Source organism: Typopeltis vanoorti, chromosome 2, assembly GCF_054136105.1.
Source record: "Typopeltis vanoorti isolate ZY-2024b chromosome 2, IOZ_Tvanoo_1.0, whole genome shotgun sequence".
Classification (NCBI taxonomy): Eukaryota; Metazoa; Arthropoda; class Arachnida; order Uropygi; family Thelyphonidae; genus Typopeltis; species Typopeltis vanoorti.
Window position 1 is genome coordinate 26,309,901 of NC_143550.1, and position 13,166 is coordinate 26,323,066.

Below are 13,166 nucleotides of genomic sequence, written 5' to 3' on the forward strand. Positions count from 1 at the left end.
GTCAAGGACAACTCTGATAACATTGTGCATGGTCTCACACTTTTCTGATTTTTCTATCCTTTCAGACAGCCTCACCACATGCCTCTCTGGCTGAATGAATTCAGGGTTTTCTTCAAGGCTTGCCACTGAATCTCCAAGGTTTGGTTCCTGTTCTCAAACTCTTTCATTTTTTCTTCAATAATCTTTGTGTATTTTAGTCTACAGTTCACATCTGAGAGCTGCTCAACTTTTATTCACTTTAAAACTTTTTTACATGTTATTCTTTTCAATATGAAATTCAATTTTATCCTGCTCAAGACTAAATAGTGATCACTTCCAATTTCAAATCCTCTGTACACTCTGGGATCCTGCACCAGGGAGAAAACATCAGTATCAACAATAACATAGTCAATGAGACTTTTCTTATTTCTTACATCTTCTCTCCATGTGAATTTGTGCATATTTTTATGTTGGGACATGGTGTTAGTAATAACCAGTCCATGTCCTGAGCAGAAATCCAACAAGTATTTGCCATTATTAGTTTTGCTCTTTTCTCCAAATTTACCCAAAATATTTTTGTATTTATAAAATAATAAATACAAAAATATAACAAAATTCCTATATAACAAAACTGTTATATAGGAATTTTATTTTCAAGTTAGGAATGCCCAAAACTTATCTTGAAATTTATTTGTTTATTCTATGTCACACACAACTTCAAGTGAGAAACACCTCCCCAAAAATACTTCAATACTTTAGTAGTGTGTGGTAATTTTGAAAGCAGGGGTGTACACAAAAGGCTATGCCACATTTGGCACACATATTCTGGCTCTCTTTTCTTTTTCTTTGCCCCAATGTGGTATTTGAACACACATGACAATGCATAATGGGATTTGATTTCTTGGGTGTGGGTAGCACAGGTATTAGGAAATGTCTTTCCCTCAGTCTGAAGGGTTCGTCACCCTGTGATGGTCGGTCTTGGGATGTGGAACTTTTGAAAAATTTCTCTGATGAGAGTTGATTGAAAACTGACGTCGAAAGCTGCTTGTTGAAGCCATTTTTACTAACCCTGGAATCGCCGCATCACGTGATTGCCTGGCTCCTGTTGTCAAGGACAACTCTGATGACATTGTGCATGGTCTCGCACTTTTTTACAAAGATAGTGCCACAAAGCAGACAGAAGCTTGAAAATTAGTTCCTTCTAATCCTAAGAGATGGCACTATAAGCCCGCTCAATTCAGACCAGAAATACTCAAATATGTAGGTATAAAAGTTTTATAATGGCTACATTGTAGAATTCATTAGAGAATTGAATTCTAGCTGATTGAAGTATATCTCTCATAGTATCTACTACAAAAAGGGAAATAAAACTAAATGCAAGAGGATCTCAATAGACTTCAATAGATCTCAATTCAGAATTTTTCTACTATGTGTTCCTGGTAATGTATATCCAAGTATACTTAAGAAATGGCTAAGAAAAATTGTGACAAGGAAGCTTGGAGAAGACCAAGCTGGATTGAGGCCGACAGCAGTTGTCAGGATGACAGTTAATTCACTTTAAGACAAATAGTTGAGAAATCATGGGAAGGCATTTGATTGGGTCCAACATGAACTGATTTGGTACATTCTATGCACCCTTGACATCCCTGAAGACTATATATACTGAGTGCAGCTCCTCTACACTGACACCACTAGCTCCATCTGCTGTGCAGCTAGTGTCACCACTTAACATTCAGGTAGGTGTCCACCAAGGATCTGCCCAATCACCACTTCTGTTTATCCTGTGCATGACTCCAGATCTGCAACAACCTCACCCATGGACCCTACTGTACACCGACGATGTCCTGCTGGCCCACAAGACCAGAGCAGAACATGAATTACTGGTCAACCAGTGGAAAACATGACTTGACAACTTTGGTTTGCGACTTAACCTGAATGTTTAGAATGTGGCACCCAAACAGCAATTCTAGTCAGTGGTACTGAACTTACTAAGAACTCTTTCAGTACCTTGGATCCTGTGTGACGTCTGATAGTAGTACCCTCCCAGATGCCAGAAGAGACACTAATGCTGCCTGGTGTCGGGATGAAATGATGTTAGATCACTGGAATCCTATGTGACAAGAAAATATCCTTGCATCTCAAATCCAAGATCTATTGCACAGTCATCTGACCAGTTGCATTTTTATGGAGAAGAGTCCTGGCCTGTAACAAAACAGCAGGACATATGAGATGCGATGCTCTGATGGACACTGGGATGCACACGACTAGACCACATTACAAATGACAACATCTGGAAAACTTGTGGTGCTGCCCCAATCCCAGAGAAGAGGAGGGAAGCATGCCTACAATGATATGAGCATGTGACCAAGGCTGACGACATAAAGGACATCCAAAAAAGTAATAGATGGACAGCCTAAATGAAGACATGCGGGCCATGGGTGTCCACCCTACTGATGCTGCAAACTGAATGAAAATGGAGGGCCAAATGCAAAACATTGGATACTGCACCAAGCTGGACATAACATAGGAAGAAGAAGAAGTTGAGAAATCATAGGAGTATAACAAGGATCTGTATTTAAGTTTTATTGATCTGGTAAAGGCAAAAGTGAGCCAGCCATGAGAAAAGCTGTTCCAAATATGACAGCTATATGCTGTAAATGGGACATTATAGTCTATAAGTCAACAGTTAGAAGTGAAGGAAATACAGGAAGATGGTTTGTTAAATCAGGTGAGACAAGGGTACACATTATTACCACTGTAAGTCGTCACTTATGCAGATAATATTATGAAGGAAAGTTATGTTAAACCTGATTTCAAAATTGGAGATATTAATTTCAGTTCTTTACTTTATGCTGATGATGTTATACCCCTAAATATTTTCTGTGAAAGTCTGCAGGATTCCCTGACTAAATTGAATAACTGCTGTAAAACAGAGATAGTGAAAATAGGCAGAAAACATCAGCTACATTCTCTGTTATCAGCATGGGTTTGTTAAAGGGAGATGAGTTTGATAGGCTGCCACATGACCAGCTGTTAAATAAATTGAAACCGATGGGATTGCATACAGACATCTAAGTTGTATCAGTGACTGGCTGTCAGATAGATATCAGAAAGTTGTATGTGGGGTGCAGTATTCTGAAAGAGGAAGGTCACTAGTGGTGTACTGCAGAGGTCAGTTTTGGGACTGTTCAATTTGTATGTTAATGATATTGGGATGGGTTTAACTAGTGATATGCAGCGTTTGCAGATGATGCAAAATTAGGGAAAGCAATGCAGAATCAAACGGATGTTATGGTCTTACAGGAGAGCTTGAATAGATTTCATGAATAGGCAGGTAAGTGAACTGTCAGTTCAGTGTTGCAAAATGTAAGGTTTTGAGATTTGGTAAGCAACAATGGGATTCAAAGTATGCACTGGGTGGGAAAACTTTAAAGGAAATACAGGAAATGTGAGATCTAGGAGTGATGGTAGACAAGGACCTGAAATTCAGGACCACATTGCACAAGTTGTGAAGATGTCACATCAGATAATGGTAATGATCCAGAGGACCTTGACATGCAGAAATAAAGAGGTTATGATGCCATTGTATAAGGCTTTCATCAGGCTTCATATGGATTATTGTGCACAGATTTGGTCGCCGTGTCTTCATGGTGATGAGGATATGTTGGAAAGCGCCCAGAGAAGATTACGAAAGGTGATCAGTGGTCTTTGGAATGTGGAATATGAGGACAGATTGAAGAATGTAAGTTGCAAAGCCTCGTGAATAAGAGGATGAGGGGAGATATGAATGAGACATATAAGCTAGTCAGGTTGTTATCAGGTTGACATGGAAGAGATTTTTCATAGAAATGGGAGGGGGGGGGTAGAACAAGAGACCATTGCTGGAAACTGTATACAGAGGGTGCGAGCAGAAGAGAGAGAGAGAGAAGAAGGTTCTTTGCATGGAGAGTGGTTGGCGAGTCGAATACATTGCCTAAGTGTGTTGTAAATGTAGACATATATTGAATCAGTTTAAGGCACAGCTGGATGTGTATGTAATAGTTTGTATCTCCTGCGATGCGTCTCTGACTCCGTGGAGGTCAGATGTTAATAATAATAATAATTTCAACTATTAAGGCACAATTTTTAGTGACGATGCAAATTAAACATGGAAGTAGACTACAGAATTAGCGATGCTGGTATGGTTGGAAGACACCACCTGAATAAATTTATATGGAATATATTCAAACAAATTTTGAGAGCTAGGTTAGAAATACAACACTTGATACACTTAATCAAAGACTACAGGCCACAGATATGAGAGTTCTGAGAAATATTAGGGGAGTGAAGGAATTTAATGTTGTTACCATTCAGAAATCATTTAATGGAGATAATCTCAGGTTTTATAGTTATTTAAACTGAATTTTTAGAAAAAAGCTTAACAAAAAGTGTTCTTTGTCAGGATGGATGTAAAAAGACCAAGATCTAGATGGATTGATGCAATATGTAATGTGCTTTAGAATACAGGAATGTAAAATCTGATAATATTGGAGTCTTGACAGATAACAGATTAATTTTTATGAAAGTTGTCAATAGGAGGTTAATAATGATGTAACTTTTCATGTAGGCCATGAGACCAAATAGAAAAGACATCATCTACATATCTTAACTAGATGTCAATCTACAGGAGACATAATAGAAACTTATAAGGTGCCTGAGGATTTTCTGTAAGAGTGATAAGATATTTCAGTGCATCACGAGTAGTGAGAGAAAAAGACGGTCACTCCTAGAAGCTGTGCAACAATGATTAGTAGGATCTGTGGATTATATATTTTGTTTGGTGAATGACTGGAATGAATTACCAGAAGTGAATGAGTTTAAGGAGAGGTATGTTCATTATTATGTGAATAATAGTGAGCTAGTCTAATAGACGATATTATGTGTTGGATTTATTTATAACTTATTTTAATAATATTACAACACCAAACAAACTAAATTATAAAAAGTGTTTATTAACTGGTTTATATTTTGCTAGATTTCAAACCAGCATCTTCAGAGCTAAACATGTTTCAGTTTATGCCCAACAATGAGTAAGTGAAACAATTCAAGTTGTAATGGACAAAAGATCTGAAGTCCTAATTTGACATGCTCTAGTGTTGTAAATTAGGAATTCAGATCTTTTGTCCATTACAACTTGAGTTGTTTCACTTATTCATTGTTGCATGTAAACTGTAATGTTGTTTTGCTGTGAAGATGCTGGTTTGAAATCGAGCAAAATATAAGTCAGTTAATAAATAGCTTTTTATAATTTAGTTCATTTGTTGTTATAATAGTTGGTGAGTATCCTACAGTAAATCTTCCAACTCCATGGAGCTGCCTGTGTAATAATAATTTTGAAGGAATCTTTGATCATGACAACATGAATAGCCTTTCACTGTTTCTCCTTATCAGAGTTGCATGTTTACTAGCTCAATATCATTATAGCATGAATTACTTCTTTATGTACTTTTTTATCTAATTGATTTTATCAGTTTATTCCATCCCATCTCATTTTTACATATTAGGACCAATAACTGGTTACATTATGTTACGCCTAAATAACTTTGCAATAATAGAAAAATTTTATTAGCCATTAATTTACACAAGAGAAAATTATATCAATTAGTTTTGCAACACCTATATTCTGGTGGTTTCTTCTAGTAGTTTCTTTATTCAAATGAAGAAAGCAAATGATGCCAAAATGCAAATAAATCCTTACAAAGTAACAATCAAAACAAATGAAATGACATCACAGTAATGCATATCAGCCGTCTCTTTGGAGTGCCTCTAGGTGATTGCTGGAAAAGCTAAATTATGGTGTGGCAAGAGATCTAATTCATCAATTAGCATACAAGCTGATCCTAGCAGGACATGATCTCTTCCAATCTTCAAAGGCTGTTGTCCCTTTTAGAAGTATCTGGGTATTTATAAGATCATGTCGTCTAGTCTCCATATGTCAGAGAAGTTGAGGTTTTGAATTGAGGAAAAAATATCAGTCATACGGATCACAAAAGGGAAGGAAAGGCTGGTCTAGCTTTTATGTCAGTAAAAAATCACCATGTTGACTAGGATATAGCTACCATGCCCTTCAGAAGAAAACTTTTTACTTGATAAATTAAGTAATCTTTTGCAGTCATTCCCTTAACAGAAACCAAGACCTTATCCTGAATGGTCTGGAAATTACTAATTAGATCTCTTAATATATCAGAATTCATCTTCCAGCAGTCATGCGCAGGCTGTCTAGAGAGACCTGATGTGTGCCACTCATTATTTTATTCTCATTTATTTTCATAGCCCTGAAGAAGCCACCTGCATATAGGTATTGAAACTATTTGGTATAATTTTCCTAGTGTAAAGTAACAATTACATAAGTAATTTTGTTTAAAAATATAATTTTGGTAATGATAGAGCAATTAATTCTGTCTTTTTAGGCATCTGTGTCTAAACAGAAATAGGCAGAAATAATAGTTCTGCCTATTTTTGTTTATTTTGCAGGGATTTTAACTTCTGCAAAGTGAGAATTCTGCTGCCACTATATGTGACTGGGTTTTTATGACCTTTTAATGGTATTTTCAAATCGCTAATTGTGATTTAAAAAGATTCATTAACAATGAGTTTAAAATTAATTAAAATATATTTTCATTTTTACACCAGACAGTTGTATTCAAACATGGAATGAAAAAGGAAGAAAGAGAAAAACCTAAAAGGGAGAAATGATAATGGTGATAAAGAAACAAATAAAACTAGAAAAGTTAAAATTAATAAAATGACAAAGCACTTTCTCATCAGATGTGCAGTAGTATTACTCCTTTGGCTGGAAAGACCAATGTTCGAATTCAGTAGGATTCGAACATTGAGGAAACTATTCTTCTTTCTGTTGTATAAGTTGTTATCCTCTTTTGCCTTTTTCCACTTTATGTTAAAATTTAATGTGCAGCATTAACTCTGCTCTTATGTGTTCATCGTTAATATTGTTTAATTTTGATGGTATATATCAGAACAGAGAATTATAAATAAATAATTATTTATTGACTTATTGCTGATATTTTGCTAGTGTTATAACCAGCATCTTCAGAGCACAGAAACACAGTTTGTCACAGTATGCGAGACTACAACAACAACATGGTGTAACAAAGGGACTAGTTTAACAAAATTATGGCAACAACACACAGACTAAATCTATCCTCTATCTAAAATATATATATATATATATATATATATTGTAGCAATAACACAAAGACATCTTATGCAAATTTATACAGCCATATTTGTTGAGATTCAGAGTGTGTTTCAGGGCTTCTGTTGCTTCTAAGAACAATCTCTCTGATTTGTAAAAACTTTAACAATTTCTCTGACTTGTAAAAGCTTTTGTGCAGTACTTTTGTTTTCTTCCAGATGTTCCTGTGTGCAGGGGTATCCAAAACATGGTCTGCTAGGCCCGACTTGTGATAGTGCCAGATGTATCTTTTATGTTCACTGATGCAGATGTCCACAGTTCTTCCTGTGTGACCGTAGTAGGCTTGATCACACAAGCAGGGTACTTTGTAGACTCCTGGATGTGATTAAGTTGGGATGCTGTCCTTGAGTAAATGGATGAGAGTTGCTAATTTGACACACGGTCTGAATACAGTGCTAGATATCTTTTCCGATGTGCCTCTAACGTATGGGATGGTGACTGTTTTGTTGTAGTTCTCTGTGGTGGATAGTAGGAGGGGGTTTCTTAGGAGCATTTAGTATTTTGTTTATCTTATGGGGATTATAGCCATTGCCCAAGAAGGTGTGGCATAAGTGAGCCAGTTCAGCAGCAAGAGCATTGTCATTGGAACAGATTGCTCTCACTCTATGGGTTAGCGTTTTTAAGATACCATACTGTTGAGAAGAGTGATGGTGTGATTGTTTGTGTAAATATCTCCCTGTATGTGTGGGTTTTCTAAAAATCTGAGAATGATAAGGAACCATCTGGAAGATGTGTGACTAGTGTATCTAGGAAGGTCAGACAGTTATTAGCTTCCATTTCCATTGTAAAGTGGATTTTTGAATGTTGGCTATTTAAATGTGCTAAGAATGTATCCAATGTGCCTGGGCCATGTGGCCAAATGACAAGCATATCATTGTCAACATAGCGTATCCAAAGTGTTGGTTTGAGAGTGGCTGTATTGATAGCTAGTTTTTCCAGGTGTTCTATGTAGAAGTTGGCTAAGGGGGGAGCCCATAGCTGTCCCATCTGATTGTTTGTATATTTTCCCTTTTTTCCATGTGAAATATCCTGCATGTATTGTGAATTTAAATAGTTCAAATATATCAGGGGAAAAGTGTGACTTTAGCAGATTAAGGGTTTCAGTTAGCGGTACATTTGTGAATAGTGAGGTGATATCAAAGCTCACCATTAAGTCTGAGCTTTTTAAGGTATTGTATTCTAAACTACTTTTTAGGTGGGCAGAAATTTTGACAAAGGAGGGAGAATTGTTTGTGAGAGTGGCTAGTAGCTTGGCTAAATGTCTAGCCAGTTTGTATGTGGGACTATTTATACTATCTACAATAGGGCATACCTTGTTTGTGAATTTTTGGTGCTCCATATATCCTGGGTGTTTTAACAGGAACATGAGTTTGTTTACTGTTTCTGTGGGCCAGGAAGCGACTTTTTTTTCAGTAATTTACACACCTTATTCTTTTGTGTGTTGGTGGATTGTGATCTATAATTTTGTATGTTGACTGATCTTGTAAAAGTGTGGGCATTTTGTTTTCATATTTTGTTGTGTCCATCACCCACAGTTGCATTCCTTTTGTCTGCTTTTGTTATGATAATCTGGTTATTATTATGTAACTCTTTTAGAGCAATGATTTCCTTATGAGGGATATTATTTCTGGGAGGCTTAGACTTGATTAGGATGTTGGCCACATCTAAACGTATATTATTGGTTATTGCTGGAGGCAGGACGTATATTCCCAGTTTGACAGACACCATTATTTCGGCTTTTGGAACTTGTTTGGGAGTAACAGCAAAATTGTGCCCCCGACTTAAACCACTAATGGCTTCTTTGGTTAAGGTGAGCGATGATAAATTCACAATGATGCGATCTTGTTGTAATTGTCGGAGATTTTCAAACTTTTTTTGGTGCCAGTTTTTGACTATGATGAATTCTTTTCTAGCCATTGCATTGGTGATGTTGTCTAGGATCTTCCATAGTTCTGTGTTCAAAATATTACATAGTAGTTCACATAGCAGGTTGATAGTCTTGAATTTAATTTTGATAACTCAAGGTGAGTGACGTTAATCTGTTCTCGTAATAGCACTACACTCGCTCATTTATAAATACGTTGGGCTTTGACCGAGTGGAACTCATGTCTTCCAGATGGTTCCTTAACATTCTCAGTTTTTAGAAACCAACACATACAGGAAAATATGTACACAAACAATCACACCATCACCCTTCTCAACAGTATGGTATCTTAAAAAGGCTAACCGCAGAGTGAGAGCAATCTGTTCCAATGACAATGCTCTTGCTGCTGAACTGGCTCACTTATGCCACACCTTCTTGGCCAATGGCTATAATCCCCATACGATAAACAAAATACTAAATGCTCCTAAGAAACCTCTTCCACTATCCACACAGAGAACTACAACAAAACAGTCACCATCCCATACGTTAAAAGCACATCGGGAAAGATATCTAAAATTCTCAATAAACATCAACTGCGCACTGTATTCAGACCATGTGTCAAATTAGCAACTCTCATCCATTCACCCAAGGACAGCATCCCTCCTTTATCACATTTAGGAGTCTACGAAGTACCCTGCTCGTGTGATCAAGCCTACTACAGTCAAACAGGAAGAACTGCAGACATCTGCATGAGTGAACATAAAAGATACATCTGGCACTATCAATGTGGCAAGTTGAGCCTATCAGACCATGCTTTGGATACCCCTGCACACAGGATCAAATGGAAGAAAACAAAAGTACTGCAGAAAAGCTTTTACTAGTCAGAGAGATTGTTCTTAGAAGCGACAGAAGCCCTAAAACATACTCTGAATCTCAACAAATATGGCTGTATAAATTTGCCTAAGATTTGGGAGACAATCATCTTTAGACATAACTAGTACCTGCTTTCTCTCTCTCTCTCTCTCTTTTTTTTTTTTCAGGACTTTAGTCTTTGTGTTGTTGTAGTCTCACGTACTCTGACAAACTGTGTTTTTGTGCTCTGAAGATGCTGGTTATAACACTAGCAAAATATCAGCAATAAGTCAATAAATAATTATTTACTTATAATTCTGTGTTCTGATATATACCTTCAAAAATAAACAACATCTTCTCTTATGTCAAAATATATTTTACTTAATTTTAAACTCATTTTTAACTTATTTTTACTGCAAAATATTGACTTGTGAAAATGTTATTTAATAAGTGTATTCTATTATTAGTTTCGATCCATTTCATTGCAATTTGTAAGGGTTTTGACATTTTCTTCAATTTCGAATTATAGTAAAGGTTTATCTTCTACATGTTTTAAATAGTATAATATGAGTTTGGGTGATGTTTTTTTTTTTTTTGTGATATGATCCTTAATTATGTGTACATTTGATAAAATTAAGTTTCCAGTATTTTTAGAAGTGAAGCCATTAGATAATTCAGTATTGTCACAGGCTGTTCCTGTTGTATGGTTTGATACTGGACAAGAGGTGAATATTAACTTTACTTTTTTTTTTAATGGTTTTACTTTGTATATGCATTTCAAACTAAGTTTTCCAATTGGAAGAAGTGTACTATTCTTACATTTAAAAACTACTAATTTCTGACGTATTGTGAAAACAGTTTTTTTCATTTCTTGTTAATTTCCAGTGGTTAACTAAAAATTAACTTAAACAGACCTGAAAATATACATCAATTCTTTGTCTATTAGCATATTGCACAGATTTTTTTTTCTTAATACATAAATATAATTCATTTCATTCTCTTATTCAGTTTAATTAAACTAATAAAAGGTTTAAGCAAATTATGCCTTTAGTAATTTTGTAATTCAGAAGCTATTATTGAAACATGAAGATTGATATTAACTCAGGTGTGAGACAATGGGACACATTATCTCTATTGCCATTCATCTATATGGATCACATTATGAAAGAAAATCTCATTAGGACTGGTATCAAAATTGAAGATAATTCAACTCAGCTCTTTACTTAATGCAGATGATGGTATACTCATAAATAAATTCACTGCAACTCTGCAGGATTCCTGTGCTAAATTGAATAACTGCTATAATTATTTTGATATGAAAATCAGCACTAAACAGACCTATGAAATAGGAAAGAATATTGAAAACATCACCTGCATCCTGTATAGAAAACCCATAGAAGAAGTAAAGCATTTCACCTATTTAAGCATAATTTTTAGTGAAGATGGTGAATTAAATATGAAAATAGATAACAAAATTAGCAAAGCTGGTATTGTAGGGAGTCAGCTGAATAAATTTATATGAAATAAAAGAAGAAGAGAGAGAGAGAGAGAGATGTATTCATCAAGATCACTGTGAAAAGATAAGTTTAAAATTTCAAATTGTGTGTGGCATTAGCAATAATTAGTTTTTTAAATATTGTTGTATGATAGTTGTCATTATTAGGCTGTGTTTAGTGTAGTTATAATTCTGTATTTATTCAATTTCTTTGTTTCTTGTGTGCAGCTTTGAGCATGAGTAAGGTAGTGTGAAAGATGAATGTAAGTGGCATGAATTTTTCAAAAATGTGGTGAATGCAGCATGTATGCTTGGGGTGAGATTGAAGATATTTATGTGGAGAGGATAAATATCAGAGATGAGCGAGGTTGGGTGTGTAAGAAGTGTAGCATACTTATGGATTATGAGATCACTGAATGTAAGCAGTAGCAGGCAAAAGATCATGGATGTAGCTACTGGAGTAAGCAGAGTTAACGGTACGGCTGAGTACTTGAGCAGTAATAGTAAGACAGTGGGTGAAAGTGGTGATGAGTTAGGAATGTTGATTGGCAAGATAGTGTATGTTAGATGATAGCGAGTTAGTGGTGGTAAGAAAGTCAGTGGCAAGTCAGTGATGAGCAATAAGACACTGAATGTGTAAGGAAGTGAAAATGCAATTTACATAAATGGCACTGAAAAACTTATTGAAGATATGAAATTGGAATTGGTAAAGATGAGGCAAGAGATTAAATGTATGAGGAATAAACTGAGGAGAGTTATGGATTTGTATGAGAATGTGAAGAATGGGACAAAAGATTTGAAAATAATATCGAACGATTTGAGAGTGGCAGTGTATGGAGATTCGATGATAAGAGGTGTGGTGAGTGAAAAGGTGTACAAGGTCTGTTTTGTTGGAGGTAGAATGAGCAGGTTGGTTGAAGCACTGGGTAAGAGGAGTATGTGAGCAAAAGAGTTGGTAGTGGTAGCTGGTACGAATGATTAGTCTGGTAATGAGAAGAATGTAAGGATGGATGTCATGAATCTGTTGAGGAGAGTGAAAGAAAGCAGTGTGGTAGGTAAGGTAGTTAGCAAAGATTATGAATGGTATGCTAGCAGAGTTGTGTCAGAAGAAAGGAGTTCATGTGGTGAATGTGTGGGATGAGTTTGAGGGGTAGATAGAGCTGTATAAAAGAGTTGGGCTACATTTGAACATATTTGGTGTGAGTCAGTTGGACAAATTCTTGCTATAAGAGAGAATGACTGAAGAGGAAGCAAGAAGTGTTGTGGAAGAGGCAGTGAGTAAGGTAGGAAATTTTGGGAATAGAGAGGTGAGTGGTGTGAGTGAAGATAAGAGAGAAAGAATACAGAGTGGACAGAGAAACGGGAGGTCAGGGTGGACATAGGGACACTGCATGAAAAGTAGATGATGGTTTCAGGAGTAGATGTGTGAGTTGAGCAAGAAAGGATTAAGACAGTCAAGGATGTGGGTTTACATTTAGGTCTAGGGAAGGGTGTAATATTAGTGATGATAGACAGGAATGGACATGGGAGTGTTTAGAGGAGTCAAGTCCAAGAGATAGGATTAGTGGAACTTCTTATAGAAACAGAAATGAGGTAATGTGTATGTTTATAAATGCTAGTACCGTTCGAAACAAGGAGAATGTAATTGTAGAATTGATAGAGTTCATTCACCCCAAAATTGTTGGTATAAGTGGCACATGTTGAACAAGGATGACATTCTG

The 13,166-nt window shown here is 36.0% G+C and overlaps 1 protein-coding gene across 3 annotated transcripts in view; it reads left to right on the top strand.

Annotated features, from left to right (window-relative positions):
• LOC150108890 (E3 ubiquitin-protein ligase RNF123-like) overlaps nt 1–13,166 on the top strand; it is a 660,886-nt gene that overhangs the window by 257,991 nt on the left and 389,729 nt on the right. For all 3 annotated transcript variants that reach the window (XM_090410696.1, XM_090410708.1, XM_090410702.1), the window contains one exon: nt 10,573–10,675. In XM_090410696.1, the coding sequence (XP_090266822.1) occupies nt 10,573–10,675 (103 nt within the window). The remainder of the gene's footprint in view (nt 1–10,572; nt 10,676–13,166) is intronic.